We start from the raw sequence: 17,040 nt of genomic DNA, 5'->3' as shown, positions 1-17,040 counted from the left end.
TTTTGCTCTTATTGAAATTGTTATCTCTTCCTCCCTTATCTTTCATATTTGACTAGGTGGTGTATCAGCGGGCAGTCATGGCTGTGGGCTCACTCACAATTAATGAAGAACGCTCAGAGGTGGTTGACTTTTCTGTTCCATTTGTTGAAACTGGAATTACAGTCATGGTGTCACGGAGTAATGGCACTGTGTCTCCATCTGCTTTTCTAGGTATGTTTTTTTCAGTGAAGCCCAAGTCACTTTCCTGATAAACGTCTCTATGTTTCACAATGTGCTGTGTACATTGTTTGCATGTTACTATGAAGACCTATTCTTGTTGCTTCCATTCTTGTCTTCAAAAGATCATAGTGTGCTTTTTAAGTAGATATATCAGAGGCAAATTACATTCTTAATCAACAAACATGATCTAAGCACTCAAGTGTTTTTTGAAGGCTCAAACAAACCTCAAAAGAGGAGCTCAAGTACATGGCGAGGATTATGGCCCTCATTCCGACTCTGGCATTTGGCCGCCATGCGGCCAAAATACCGCTTCCTGCATTCGGACATTCCCGCTGGGCCGGCCGGCGCTAACCAAGTTAGCGCCGGCCGGCCCAGCGGGAATGGGGGCCGCAACACAGGAGCCGGCTCCAAATGGAGCCGGCGGTGCAACGGGTGCAGGTGCACCCGTCGCGCTTTTCACTGTCTGCCAAGCAGACAGTGAAAAGCATCATGGGGCCCTGTTAGGGGGCCCCTGCACTGCCCATGCCAGTGGCAAATAGAGCACTGTAAATGGCTGCCTACAACCTGAAGAGAAAGTTGTGGCTGGCATTTTAATGTCCCGGGACACGGTCCCCAGGACTGAAAAACAGTGATAAGTAGCATAATGGGTCAGGTGGAGGTACCCTTATCCCAGGGGTGTGATATAGGGGTGTTTGAGGGTCAAATTATGGGTTTAAAAGTTATTTTTTCACCATGAAAGATATTTGAGAATTATTTGAGAATATTAGAGAATATTCACAGATAGTTAGCAAATATCATGCATCGTAAAAAAAATTAAAATACATTCAGAAACCTATTCATACAATAATTCATTCACTCATGTATACACCCAGAGACTCATGCACCCACTCAGACTAGAATAGACTCACACACCCACTTTCAGACCCACTCAGAAACTCACACACCTACTCTCAAATCCTTTGACAGAAGCAGCCCCTGTCCAACCCCCGCTGTGCATGGCCAAAAACTGTGCACAGTGTGGTGTTGAAGTGGTTATAAGGACTTAGCTATAGGGCAACCTACGGCCGTGCATGTCAGAGGTTGGATTAACATATAATAATTAAAATTACTTCACGTTAAAAAAAACTATAGAAATTCAGTGAGAAGAACAAAGGTTACATGGATGTTATAGTTAGGTTCTGAATTTACTCATAAAAATCATAGAAATTCAACAGTTATGTTTAGTGATATTTCAGGTAACTATAAATTGTGCGATAAGGCAACTATAACTCATGCCTTCAGCATGCACAGCTAATCACTCGACATATTGCATAACTTCTGATACTTTCTCTGGCATTTTTTATATTATCACTGCAACATTTGCAATAAAATTATTGATAAGATAACAGTGCATTGTGAGGGCACGGGTTATAGTTACCTTAGGATGCGAGTTAAAGTTACTTGAAATAACTCTACATGCTGAATTTCTGTGGTTTTGTACGAGTAAATTCAGAACCTAACCATAGCGTCCCTGTAACCTTGTTTTTTTTTTTGTGAACGTATATATAAAAAAAAAAATGTTTATATATATATATATATATATATTCATTTATGTATATTTGTTGAGTACATGTATAGCCTGACCTACTAGTAATAAAGCAGAGTCCTTTGTGTAATAGGAGAGTGGCACCACTAGGTTATAGAAACAAATGCATGTCATCTCATAAACTAACATTGGCAATACCAATTGGTCTCGTTTGTAAGGAAATGTAAGCAAGATCGATTGGTATGAACCTGTTAAAACAATCAATGTTGTATCTTTATATTACTGCTGTAGTTATTCTAGTGAACACCAGATGGCACTTAAAGGAAGCAAGCTGGTAATGAATTGCTGCTTTTAGAGCAGAAAGAATGGCGAGCCTGTTGACTGTAAAACAAAATGAATGGTCTTATGGGCGGGTCAAACAAAGAAAGGGAGGAAAGCTTCAAATAGGAGCAAAGCAAATTAGATTGACATGAACTCCACCCAATCCGGAACAATGATTATCTCTCTGGGATATTGTATACAATGGTGTCTCAGGACAGACAGCTGGAGCTAGCTGTCTGAAGAAGGAACGCACAAATTAAAGCAAATATTTACCAAAATTAATTGCAACAACCTCCTATTTAAGAGTAATTGGGCAGCAGTTGTTGAAATGCAGGTAAATTTACTTGAATTTTACATACATTGTAAATGCAGTTTTTTTTTTTTTGCTAAGAACTACTCATCTTGGGCTGATTCTCATAAATTCACATTGAGTGAGCCTATAGTTTTACACCCTGGGAACACGTGCAGATTTACTCCTGAAAGAAGCTATAAAATCTGCCCTTCAGAGATGAAAAAGGGTTCATCCACAAATTGAGTGGGGCCCAGGTAGTTTGTTTCAACTTGCAGAAAAATGCCCATCACACAAACTACTGCATTGCACGAATCCCAAATAATCATTAAACAAAATGTATGCTTCACAGATTTACCCATTTTGCGCGTAGTGTTTCGTATTGGTGTACTTTGAAGAGAATGGAAATTGTTTACAGAAAGTTTATAGAAAAAGGTAGTAGTACTTACAATGCGCAAACCAATTAGAATATGCAAAAAAGTTTCTTTACATAGGTGCATGCGAGTACTTCCCAGCCAGATCCAAATGTGAAATTTCATAATATAATAACAATGATGCTTTATCAAAATTCGTAAGACAAGCCATCACTCTGGTAACTTTTACCCTTTCACTTATCAAAAGGAAAGGAACAAGTTTTTGTTTGATCTAGTGTGAGGAAATAATCAAAGACAACTTCAGAGTAACAGAGACTAAGAAGGGCAATGGCCTTCTTAAGTGTACCCATCCTTGGTTTCTTGAGGATAGGGAAAGCTTTGGGATTCGCCTTAGAAGAGTTGAGAGGCATTTAGTAGAACAGTCCCATCGAATTCATAAAAAATATAATATGTCTTTAAAATAATATACATTTTTTAGCCAACGTTATTTAAGCGTATATACATCGACCTTAAAAGACTAGAGCATAGCAAGTCTAAGTGCAGGTGGGGCACTTCTGAGGGGACGAAAAATGCCAAATGGAGTCAGCCTGGCCCAAAGAGGACCTTGGTCAGCTGAGGCCGAAGTTGCTCCTTCTGAAATCTTCTGTAATCTGAAGTTGTCCCTAGAGTAAATTGGTGAAGATTTCATTTCGTGAGATGGTACAAATTCATGACATGCAAACCTCTCAGTTGGTCGCTCACCCACGTATTTACAATGCTGCACTGCTGCTGTAATACTGTGCCCCTGGCATTACACCACATATACCATTACCATGATACTGCACAGAATTATTGTGAAACGAATTTCATCAGCTAAAGGCTAATGAAAACCAAATGCGAATACATTGAAAAGAACTTATGGAAAACTTACTGCATGTTACTGGCCACTTACTGGTAGAGTATGCGAAATCTGGAGGTAATACTAAGTGGTAAGTTATTAGCAATATAAATTATTAATTCTATATTTTGCACCAAATTCAAAAATAATGTGCCAATGTGTGGTTCCTCGAAGCAGTGGAAGCTGGTGAAATTTTAAGCTGATGGGGTCTAAATATAGGACTAAAATTTACTAAGTAATAAGCATGCACTATCCTGAGTAACTACATGGATTTAAACAGAACTCGTGTACATTACAGGTGCTTAAAGAAATTGCATTAAAGTGTTTTTTTCCAGTGGCGCTAATGTGAGCTACGCAATTTAGAATGGTCTCCTATAATTGTATTAAAACATAGTGGGCCGTTCCTTTCACTTCTACCTTCCATTTTTGTATTTCATTCCTTTCTGTACACACCACAAAATATTTTATTTGTGTGATATAAGGGACAATCAATATGGAAAGCTCGCAGAATATTTCTTAAACATCAGAAATATGCCTCTGGTTAGACCAATTTTATAGGCTCAACCAGCATTATTGCTTTTCGGTTTGCAGAGGGGTTAGTGGGTCAGGCGCCAAACAAACCCCCTGTGTTATACCTATCGTAGATCATTAAGCCACAACAATAAAGTAATATATAGTGGTACTAATACAGGTTCATGAAATGCCTTCATATAAGTCACCAGGGAACTGCCACACCAGTAAGTGTTCCTTTAGACCAAGGAAACAATGCCATAATAAGAGCAATAAGCTTCTCGAACAAAACATAAATAATAACCTTGTAGGCCTAAATTTACGTTTACCATAGTCTAAAAAATTAAATTACTTCCGCCTAAAGAAATGTCAACAAAAGACTTTCATTTTTCTATAATACAGTCTAATGTCCCAAAATACTAGATTTGTATTTTTCTGTATAAATCATTTTTGAAAACATCAGTGATTTTTCCTGGAAAAGTGCATATGTTTTATTTCAAAGGCCAGCTTTGTATTTTTGGAAACAAACCCATTTCCCCGAACAAAAAAAATCATGCTTTCTGAAAATTCACTTATTTTGGCCGAATCTAACAAATGTTTATTTGGTAAATTAACTAATTTGTCCATGAACATGAGTTTATATTTTTCTGATAAAGCTCGACATTTATGATCAAATACGAGGTGTTATTTTTGTGACTGGTACCAATTTTCCCCAAACACTTTGGGCCTTATTTATACTTTTTGGTGCAAAACTGCACTAACAGTTTTCCACCAAAAGGTTTTGCACCGGCTTGCACCATTTTTTAGCACCAGTTGAGCACCATATTTATGGAATGGTGCAAGCCGGTGCAAAGGGTAGGCTAGCGTTAAAAAAAAATGACGTTAGCCAGGTTAGAGTCAAAATAAATTACTCTAACCAGATTAGCGTTATTTTTTGACGTTAAGGGGCATATTTATACTCTGTTTGCACTGAATTAGCGTAATTTTTGTAACTCTAATTCGGTGAAACACTAACTCCATATTTATACTTTGGTGCTAGACCCGTCTAGCGCCAAATTTATGGAGTTAAAGTCATTTTTTGGAAGTGGAAACCTACCTTGTCTTAATGAGATGCAAGGTAAGCGTTCCCGTGCAAAAAATGACTCTATGGCCTTAACACCATATTTATACTCCCATGCAAAAATGGTGCAAGGGAGGGAGGAGGGGTCAAAAAATGAGGCAAAGCTTGCTTTGCTCCAATTTTTAAAGCCTGGGTCAGGGCAGGCATTAGCCGACCTGTGGGCCTATAAGCCCACAGGTACCCTCCCCAGGCCCCAGGGGCACCCCCACCCGCGCCAGAGGTTGGGGACCCCATCCCAGGTAAGTATAGGTAAGATTGCATTTTATTTTTTAAAGTGCCATATGGGGCCCTGAAATGGGCCCCCATACATGACACAGGGTGCAATGGCCATGCCCAGGGGACCCTTGTCCTCTGTGCTGGCCATTGGGGTGGTTGGCATGACTCCTGCCTTTTCTAAGGCAGGAGTCATGTGACTTGGTAGGTTTAGCACCATAAAATGACACCAATCTGGTTAGAGTGTTTTTTTTTTACTCTAACCTTCCTAAAGTCATTTTTTGGTGTAAAACCCTCTTCTTCCATACCGCCAGTCCCACCCGACTAAAGTCATTTTTTTGTTATTCTAGCCTTCCCTTTGCACCGGCTTGCACCATTCCATAAATATGGTGCCTGGCAGGTGCACAGAAATGGTGCAAGCCAGTGATAAACTTTTTGGTGCAAAACTGAGTTAGTGCAGTTTTGCAAAAAAAAGTATAAATAAGGGCCAATATTTTGTAAGTTTGAACCACTTTTGTGTAAAAAAATGACGTTAATGCGGCGCGAAAAAAGTATAAATCAGGGCCTTGGTGCTAGACGGGTCTAGCACCAAAGTATAAATATGGAGTTAGTTTTGCAGCGAATTAGAGTAAAAAAACATGACACTAATTTGGTGCAAACAGAGTATAAATATGCCCCACAGTATAAATATGCACCTAAATATGACGTTAAGGCCATAGAGTCATTTTTTGCACGGGAAGGCCTACCTTGCATCTCATTAAGGCAAGGTAGGTCTCCACTTCCAAAAAAATGACTTTAACTCCATACATTTGGCGCTAGACAGGTCTAGCACCAACGTATAAATATGGAGTTCGTTTTGCACCGAATTAGAGTAAAAAATGACACTAATTCAGTGCAGAGTATAAATATGCCCCTTTATTTCCCAAAAAGTCTTTTATACTCAAATTTTAGATTGGTCGTTTGTGGTAAATTAAGTAATTTGCACCTGAAACTCCTCATGTCTCTTTCTGAAAAACCGCACATTTTTCGTAAAATGCTATCTTTTATTTATTTGGTAAATTCACATAATGTGTACATGAAAAAAAGCTAGCAATCTTCTGATATTGTATTGCTCATATTCCCGAACCCAAAATAGCATATTTAGCCCCTTAAATGTCGACTTGTTATTTTATAAAAACAAAACCTACCCCCTCACAAAAAAAATATATATTTTAGACATGTTCTTAAAAGGCAGGGCGTTGTCCCCAAAATCGGGTTTTCACTTAAATAAACATGATTGTCTCAAAAGAAGCATTTTTTAAAATACACCTATTGTTCCTTGAAATAGCTGCGTTCGTTTTGTAAATAGTTACTTTTCCCATAGATAATGATTGTAATTTACTGCAAGTACACTATTTTGTTTCTGAAAGTCAGCTTTTCAGTTTGATAAGTATGCATATTTCCCCCTCACCAGCTTCCGCCATGTGAATATATATTCATTTTGTTCAGTACCAGTTTAGATTTTTTGTAAAATGCATTATTTGTCCCAAACCTGGGCTTACCCTATTGTGAAAGCCTACCAATTTTTCAATTAAAACCTGCTTTTCTTTTTCAACAGACATGGGGATTTTACGAAGTAACAGCCTTGCATTATCTTTCCCTAATTTTCTGTTTTTGTTTTTCAATTTTAGAGCAAATAAGTGAAGTAAAGGTGAATTAGTTAATTATCCTCCAAACAAAAGCATGCCATTTTTGTAACCTCTCTTGTTCTGTCCTCATACATCACTTATTTATGTTGGTCAGAAAACAACAGATTTCATTTTTCAGAAAAAATGTGGGGCCAGATTTAAGAAAAGTAGCGCTACATTACATGTCACGCCACATTTCTTGCAGCCCCTTGCGCCCCACTACAGCCACCATGTGTGCACCGTATTTAAAATACGGCGTGCCATGGTGCAGGGTAGGGGGCAATAGTGTCAGAATTTCTGACGGTATTGATGTACTGTACAGGGTTAGTGCCAAATGTTTGGTGCTAACCCTGAACAGTTCATAGGAGCCCATTGAAAACAATGGCATGCCCCCTTTTAACGCATGCTCTGAGCTGGTGGTAAAAATGGCAAATGAAGTGGCGCAAAGAAATCTTTCACATTTCCTTGTGCCATTTTTTCACCCCCCTAACAGGGGAATGCATCCCTTGCATACATTATGCCTGGTGCATGCATGGCGCAGGGGTTACAAAATGGCTCAATACAATGCGTGCATTGCGCCACTTGGTAAATTTGGTGCAGAACTTTTGTCCTTGTTGGACCACATTAGCATAAGAAAATGACACTAATGTGGTGCAAGGAGGAGCTGGAGGCTCTTAACATGCCCCATCAGGTGGTGGAGATACATGGCTCTCGTATGTCTGGGATAATCCCCATATGCCAGGATTTTCTATGACTATGCCAAGTACAGCCATGATATACCTAAAAACGGTGCCCTATAAAACCCATATACAAAAAGACACACATGCGCACATTGTCATGGGAAGACATACTTTCTTGTGCACAAAGGCACACTCTTGCAAATAAATGCATAGTCGCCTTCCCACTTAACCATCCCCTGTACATGCACACATTCGTACTCAAAAACAACCTTCTAAAGACTTCAAAGCTTACTGCTCTGACTCAACAGTACACAAACAAGTGGGGCTTATCACGTCTTTCTTGTTTCATCAGCAGTTGAACCATGGTCCATTTGGTTGTTGTGCTCTGAAGATGTATGGCCAATACAAGAGTAGAAGACTGTTAGATTTGGGAGCTGTGACAAGTGTTTTTCCAGTGCCCAAGGACTAATATAGCACCACAAGCACAGGGAAAACTGGCAAATAGTCAAAACAACCTTAGATTCGTAACACAAATAATGTCAGTGTGAGTCAAACAAGTCACTTAACATCAATATTACCTCCTCTTCCATTCTGTTAATGCAGAAGTAACTTTCCCTCATCAAATGAAAATATGGTCCAAACATTCTGTGACATTGCTTGTCCTTTGTCTATCCTCCATGTGGATGGGGTGTCATTGTTAGATTGATGGGGGAGTGCCACATCTAGATTTATCTAGGCCTGAGGATAAATTTAGTTACATTGGTGTAATCTAGTGTAATTTCAGTAATTTGGCTTTATTTTCATAAACTTAATTCCCGAAATGATACTATTACACCACATTGTGTAATTATATGCCATTCACATTTACTATTTACTGCAAACACATGGGAACAATGTGAACAGCAGACCGCAAGCAGCTTTTGTTTGTTTGCACTATTTTTTTAGGGCAGAAGGCATCCTCATGTCCAAAGAGGGTGCATTTCAGGTTAAAATACAGCATAAATTACTGTTTTGCATTTTGCATAACTATTCATAATTTTGTGAAACTTTTGTAAAATTTAGCATAATTAGATGAAATAAAATTACACAAATTTTGCTCACCCCCCGATGTATTCTCAGGATCAGGCAGGAATATAACTCTTCTAATCAGAACATCACACTGTCTTGTTTTTTCATACTGTTCTGCACTCTACAGTGACCAACATGACATGGAGCAATATACAAAATCCTTAAATAAATAATTAATCTGGAGCTTCAGGTCATGCAATTTGACAATCCGAGGTGATAAGGATCCCTGAAAGATTTGGTGGATTAGTTCTGTCATATTACGTGATTATGTGTCAGATCAGAAGTATTGATTGTCATTTATGTGGTTACCAGCAAATCCATCAATTTCTGCATCTTTGTCGACCAATCCTCAGCTGCGCTGTGCAAAGAATATACTCTTGCTAGCCAGGAACTTCTGCATGTTCACAGCTTTTATTCAGAAGTGCACCTGTGTTACAATATTATTTTCAGACTGTGCCAAGTGTTATTGGTTGCCACTATGCTCAACGTTGAGGGATTAGAGGAACCCCTATCTGAATGTATCTTGTTGTCTTGGAGAAAAAAATAATTTAATTATGAAATTTCAAACGTGACTTGTTGATCAAACAAAACAGATCCTAAAAAATGAGCATGTAATGTTTCTAGAAATTAAAGTGCCTCTTAACATTATTCACTATTTTCTGGCAGTTACCATGTTCATTAAACTGTGCTATAAATCACAATGCCAGATGTCACATTTCGAAAGTACATCCGAAAGAATTTGCAAAAAGGAATATCACTGTGATTATGATGTACAATTGTACTTGTGCTGTTACCTTAACATTCATTCGAAGATCCGTGTAAAAATACAATAAAAAAGTATAGGTCGCTGTTGTAAGATCCTGAAATGATTGAGCTACTGAAAGACTCAAAACACAGGTCAGTGTTTGCCGTCTTGTGCCTTTATGTGGCTTATCTGGTAGTTTGATAGACACCCACAACAAAGACGGCATCTCAAGAGGGATTTAATTCTTTAGTGCTCCTTTCTAAAACCATAATGTACTTCTTCCGACAAGTTTAGTGCTAATCTGAGCTTGTTATTCCTGACTAAAGTTCTTGGTTTTCAAATCTATATGGAATAAAGATTTGGGTACTCTGCGTAGGCCAGAATCCCCATGAGATATCTTCCAGTAAGCCTCACTCACACATTTCAGTCTTTTTGATAGTGTCCCAATTGTTCAAAAACATGTCAAATCCCAGTCCATGCCTTCCTCCTTATCCAGGTTCTTGACAACTAAAAACCCCATCGCAGAAATCTTGGCTAAATAAGGTGCTCACATTTTAGGCATAAGAATTTAATAGGATATCAGTGTTGACCTCTCTGGAAAATATTCACTCACTCACAATAATGGCAAGCTAATGTACTAATGATCATTTCCCTTCACCAACCAAAATCCTGTTGACCCTAGATGTTTTACAGCTTCATCTCTTTCTTAATGATAACTGCACCCCTCGCCTGGGTATGTCAGGATTTGTGATTGGATATTAGATTGAAACTGTGTTTATTGCCATCTGAGGTCAGACTCAGCACTTTCATCTTCGAAACAAAATTGCTAACATCTACTGTATACCCAATACTTGCTCAGTTGAACCACACAAGACTAAAAGTTGGCAAATGGAGGATGCATGAATTCTCATATCATAAATTGTCAGTTTGATGGTGATGTGTATCCTGGGACTCTTGTGGTACAACATAGACACTGCGGCTGCTTGTCATGTCACTAAACTGGATCGTGTAGCTACCTGTTGTAAGACCTCTCACATTAGTGTTACTGTAAACCACAAACATATGAGCTAGCTTAAGTATAATTCTGTGAAGCAATAAATGTGTTTACCTAGTTTCCTTGAGTAACCTGATCATTCTTGCTAAGGAATTGTAAGAATAGAAGAAGAGCACAAAAAAGAACCAGCAGAAGGGGATACAGGAAGAGAATAGCAATGTCTGTTGTTATGCCCAACTAAAATGATATTAGGAACAAAACTAAGATCACAGATTAAAATACATCATATTGGTGTGATAGAAAGCAGGGTAAATAAATCAAATTAGGTCAATTGTAAAATTAAAAAATAGGTAAACAAAAGTTGCCTTCATCATAACATTGCACTTCAATGATTATTTTCTAATCAGCATCAACCTGCAAATACATAACATCTTCAACATTTGACAACTTCCAGTTGTGTCATTTTCTCTCAAAAACATGTATGGTACAAGTTATTCAACATACTGACTTCTATGAGTGCCCCAATTTTTTACAAAAATCCTAATATTTACCATTAAATATAGAACCAAAGGCATGAACACATCTGCAAAATAACTTGGAGTAAACAGCATAAGAACATATAATCTAGGGACACAAACTCAAGGAAATAGAAGAGACAGGATTGCACTAGAACAACACTTAAGGAATTTGGGAAACCAAGTTGGGAAACCTCGAAACAGAAATGAATGAGGCACAGTGTCATTTAATTAATGACAGGTATAATAAATCCTTAGTATACATTCAAATATTTGCCCGAGAATATATGTAAACGTGCCCTTTTTTTAATGTGCACAATAATGAAAATCTATAATTCCAGGAGTTGGCTTTGTCATATCAGGGGGTTGGAAAACATTTGATTATCCATTTTTGATATTTACAATTACTTCCACCTAAAGTCCAGAGCAGAAGAATGTTAAAAATAATTTGCACATACATATTGTAGATATCATGTTAACCAATAACGTTGCCACATTCAGTCGGTCTTGTCATCCTGTTGTATATTGCATGGTGTGTGTTACCCTATTTTGAATTTGAAAATTATTGACCAAAAATGTGCACTAATTATGACCCTTTTAAAAGACTTGAAATTCTAAAAGAGTCGGTTTTATAGCCAATAACATTTCACGATTCAATTATCAAAGTGTTGAGATCTAAAGGCTTATAATGTACTGTTTAAAGAGAATTGTTTGACTGATATCAGACTGTATGTCACAGTATCAAGTGGCGAAGAATCAATCTGCAACAATATCGAGTGTAGGCTGCTGACTAGCACTGTATCATCAAGGAAAGTATTTAGAGATAAGCGCACATCTACTCTTCTTCATTGCGGATCCACCTATGTCAAATATATGCATTTTGTCAAGTTGTAAGAATGTGGAGTTATGGGCAAGATGTACAAAACAAATAGTCGCAAAAAGTGGTTGGAAATTGCACCTATTTTTTGTAACCCGCCTTTAATTTTGCAATGCGATAGGTAGCATTACAAAATCTCCAGTGGCAGAGGGTTGCAGAATATTCATTAGGCAGACCTGCCTAATAAATATTAATTGAGCATTTCACATTTCCAACTGTCTGTGATTGGCTTCAAAAACAAGGACGGTGGACTCCTACACTCAGCAGACTACCATCAGTGGTCTTGCAATTCCAAAGCGGAAAACATTTTATTATAGTAGGCTGCCTACCGTAGGGTACAAGTGCTGCTTTAAAAGAAACAGGCAGTTTTGAAATATGTCAGGGGGAATAGGCAGTGGTCCTTTGGGGGTACCCATCACAGTTCCAAAAGAGGAAGCTGTCCAATGCGAACAGCTTCCCCTTTGTTAATCAGTTTCAAACTCCTTTGAGGAGTCAGCAACTTTTCAATGGTTTCTGACGACGAATGTGGTTGCGAAACATTGCTAGATACCACTCCAAAACACAATTAGGAAGGGGCTCCTCAGTCCTGCCGCTTCTTATTGTCATTATGAATGGATTTGTAAACCCATTTGTCAAGTTGGGAAAGCTTATCTGACTCTCTTTTTGATGTGTCCAAAGATATATCATAAACTACTAGAAAAAGCCATTTTGATGCTGAACACCTCGCAGTTTTGCAAATCGCATGGCTTGTGACCGCAAAATGCCTTTGTACAGCTTGCCCTAAGAGTGTTAAATCAGTGCTAACCTAGATATTGTTGCAAGTTGATACTAAATACTCAATATTGTGGTTGCTCTCCCAATTATTGCTGGTTAATTGTACAGAAGTGATTAAACTCACTAGTTGGCTTATCGCAAATTAGGTGGGTTGCAGGAACTGGAACCAGAATATGATGATGCAGTGCCTTGTGATTGCCTTTAATCAGTGCAGAATCAGACCCATGCCTCCGTGGCTCAAGATTTAGTTGAAGTATCTTATTGTCAAGTACCGTTTTGATGACATGCAGTTTCTCAACACTTGATTGCTGACCTTTAACCCTGCACTAGCTATTAGAATCCTCGTTGTGCTGTGACAGGTTAATGACCTGTGTTTTTGTTTCTTTTCTGTCTCCGTTTTGCTGCAGAACCTTTTAGTGCTTCTGTCTGGGTGATGATGTTTGTGATGCTTCTCATTGTGTCCGCCATGGCTGTGTTTATATTTGAGTACTTTAGTCCTGTAGGATATAACAGGAACTTAGCACAGGGCAAAGGTAAGCACAATCTTTTACCAACATAAAGGGATTATTACCTTTATTATGCCTTTCCGTACTCAACATATGTTCTATAAGTGTAAATGTGATATTCTTGCAACTCTGTATGCATTCCCATGCTATGTAGTATGAAAATGCACAACAATGTTCTTTTTTCAGCAAATGTGTCTATCGATTTTGTAAATTTTAAAGATACTCTTCAAAATGTCAAAATGTGAATTATTACCTTTTAAGAAGTGATTCTTAGCCCATTTTTCCTTTCTGTCGCTGGTAGGCGTCTTGTTGTGCAGTGCATTATCTTAACGTGCCCCATTGCAGTGAATGACGTGTGATAACAGCGGTAGGATGTGAACGTGCTGACTGTTTGAAGGTCATATACAAAGGAAAGTTGTGCATTTACAGACATGCTCCTAAGCATGGGTGCAAAAGTTTGTCTTCTGACGGTCACAGTTTTACATACATGCTGCTGGGAATGCCATGTGACATATTCTGTTTACTCACTGTGGACTTATTCGCGGACTATAACTCCGCATTAGGTAAATGGAGCCTGACTTGTAAATAGACCTTTTTTTTGCACAGGGAGAACATTTTTCCCAGTAGATAAACCTTTTCCCTAGAGCCCTCTAAAGTTTCGAGGCGTTACTTATTCTGTTTCCTCTCCAAAGGGGAGTTACTCATGCTTCTTGTAGAAGTAAATCATTGCCATTTTTCAGGATCTAATGGGTTCGGAGAGGAGTTTGTGAACGCCAAGAAAAAAAAATAATTTGGCATTGCCAAACTGTGAACCTCACACTCGTTGACCCACAAATGGCTCCCGACTGCTTTTTGGCATACATTTGTACAGTAGTCAAAGTCAAAGTCAAAGTCAAAACAATCTTTATTCGGATTTTACTCCATAAAAGATAAACAATCTCTTTAAAATGGTAAAAATATACAATAAAATACTTGAAAAAAAATTACTGATAAATAAATAAATAAAAACCCTTGCTACTATAAATTGAGGAATTATTCATTCTCATACTGGAGATTTTCTAAGTACGACAGCTTTTTCCTTTGTTCAATGGCATTTAGGATAAATTTTATCACTGCATCACATTTCTCATTGGTATCCAGTTTACATAAGTAGTTAAAAGCTTCTCTACAATAAAATAATTTGTTAATAATAATTAATGGTTTTAAAAATTGCTTCTTAATATTGTGATAAAATTTACAAGATATAATAAAGTGCATTGTGGATTGTGCAAATCGTCCCACATAGGGGCACTTCGGTAGGCTTTTACTCCAAATCCTCATCTTTGGGAAAGCTACCAAAAAGTGCAACATTCTGGAGCGCATTCGAGTCAGATAAAATCTATCCTGAATGTTTGCTACTATCAGCAAATAATTTGGCATTACCTCATTATATTCCGTCATATAAAGTGCTACTGTTGACTTCCTACATTCTCTATTTTCTCTATCGCTAACCCTCCATGCCATAAGCTGATTTTTCAGTTCTTTCTTGCTAAATTGGAGGATAATACCTGGATTGTCCAAATTTGGAACTAGATTTATACCTTACAACAAATCTTTTAAATGCACGAACCATGGAATTCTATCCCAATATTCTAGTGTAAGGCAATCTAATAATTTTTTGGGTAAAATGCGTCCCTTTTTTAGACCAAATACCATGCCAGGCCAACAACACATTGGTATATATTAGATCTCACACATAAGGGCAACCCAACTCCTTGTGTACCATAAATGTGGAGGTAGTATTTGGCACTGCAAGTAATCTGCAAAAAGATTTATTCTCTAGCACTTGTTGCGAACGGATCTCGGGCATCGAACCCCAAAGGGCAGAACCATACGTAATGCTGTTAATTGATTTACTTTTGTAAATTTGCAGCATTTCCCTAAGGGGTTTATTGCCAATTTTTTTTTTTAAATCTAAAAACAGCCTCAGTTGTCCTAACATACTTCATCTTGATAATTTCTAGATGTTTTTTCCAATAACCCATATTAGAAAACTGTATACCCAGATATGTAAATTCATTCACCTCTTTACATTTATAGCCTTTAATAAAAAAAGCTTTCTTCCTGACCTTTCCCTGTCCACAAGTCTTTACAACACTTTTGCTCATATTCAACAACATATCTCTTTCCTCCATAAATTCCACAAAGCCCTCGATTAACCGCTGCAACCCATTTGCAGTTCGTGACAGCAGTACAGCATCTTCTGCATATAAAAGGACTGGGATAAAGCATTCTCCTATTTTAGGGGTATCAATTTCCATATTTTTTAAATGGGAATCTACTCCATTTATAGAAAGGGAGAATAGTAGAGGCGCCAAAACACAGCCTTGTCGTATTCCTCTCCCTATCCTAAAACCTGGGGTGCACTCGCCATTTCTTCCATATCTCACCCGCGCTGTTAGATGGTTATATAGTTGTGCCAAGAAACTTATTATATCTAAGGGTGCTCCCATATCTGTTAAAACTTTCCACAACTTAGCATGGTTCACCAAATCAAAAGCACTGCTAAGATCAGCAAAACAAAGGAACATATGACCCTTCCTTGCTGTTGTATATTTGCTTATTATTAGATTAAGGTTTATACATTGTTCCTGAGTACCAACCCCAGGCCTGAATCCTAATTGAGCCTCTGTGAGTATATGGTTTTTGGTTGCCTATAATTCTAATCTTTCTAGGAGTACTCTTCCCAGCAATTTGACAGAGGTATCTAAAAGTGAGATTGGCCGATAGCATTTGGGGTCACCTCTATCTCCCTTTTTGAAAATAGGAACAATTATGCTTTCAGTCCAAGATGTTAAAATATATCCCTTTGTCACACTCAAAAAGACTTGTGTCAAAATAGGGCACCATAGATCGATGTGTGTCAAATAAGCATTTACTGGCACCCCGTCAGGGCCTGGTGCCTTCCCATTCAAGCATCTTCCCATAGCAGATTTCACATCCCCTCAGTAGTAAAACCATTTGCTCCTGACTGGTATCCTTTTGTTCATACCTGTCAGGCGTAAATGAATACTTTTTGAGCCATAACCACGTCTATGGCATTAAATGGTTTCTGAATCAGTATGCAGCATTCGATGTATGAAATCCTAGCTGAAATGGAATGCACGAAGCAGTGTTTTCCATTAGTGATTATTACTTTGTTAAAACTTGATGTTAGCATTTTTCTTAATTGAAATGTTAAAAGTCCAATCATGTGTACATTTAAAAGGTTATTGCGCTTGAACAACTACACTTGGCTATTCGACTGATATGAGGGTAACATTTTTAGAGAGTGATATACAAACATGCATATTTACCACTGGAGCACCAGTGTGTACTATCCATGGCACTATTACATAATGGCCGATATCTGGTGATCAGACTACTGGGCCCAGAGCAACTGATTTCAACCAATTTTCCTCACCCTCACCTTTACCCCAGTTACTTGCCAGCGCCAGTTCCTGGACCCGCTCTGTGAATAAGAATCCGAACCCAGAAATAACAGGCCTGTCAATGAGTGCTGGTCCTCATTCTGGGCCCTTTCGCATACACATTGCCTGCCTCCTTTCAGAAAGAGGGAAAAGTGCACAAAAATGCAATGTTTCACCTGCTAAAACGTAGGCCCTGATTTATACTTTCTGTGCACCAGCCAGGCACCATATTTATGGAATGGTGCAAGCTGGGGCAAAGGGTGGGCTAACGTAAACATAAATTACGTTAGTCGGGTGGGGCTGGTGCTATGGAAGAA

The 17,040-nt window shown here is 38.3% G+C and overlaps 1 protein-coding gene across 1 annotated transcript in view; it reads left to right on the top strand.

Moving 5' to 3' along the window:
- Positions 1 to 17,040, top strand: part of GRIN2A (glutamate ionotropic receptor NMDA type subunit 2A) — a 1,722,233-nt gene that overhangs the window by 1,302,070 nt on the left and 403,123 nt on the right. Inside the window, exons 7-8 of the mRNA XM_069210410.1 lie at positions 57 to 210; positions 13,176 to 13,301. Of these exons, the coding sequence (XP_069066511.1) occupies positions 57 to 210; positions 13,176 to 13,301 (280 nt within the window). The remainder of the gene's footprint in view (positions 1 to 56; positions 211 to 13,175; positions 13,302 to 17,040) is intronic.

Source organism: Pleurodeles waltl, chromosome 10 (genome assembly GCF_031143425.1).
Source record: "Pleurodeles waltl isolate 20211129_DDA chromosome 10, aPleWal1.hap1.20221129, whole genome shotgun sequence".
NCBI lineage: Eukaryota > Metazoa > Chordata > Amphibia > Caudata > Salamandridae > Pleurodeles > Pleurodeles waltl.
Note: the sequence above shows the minus strand (reverse complement) of the source record. Positions and strands in the feature narration are given on the sequence as shown.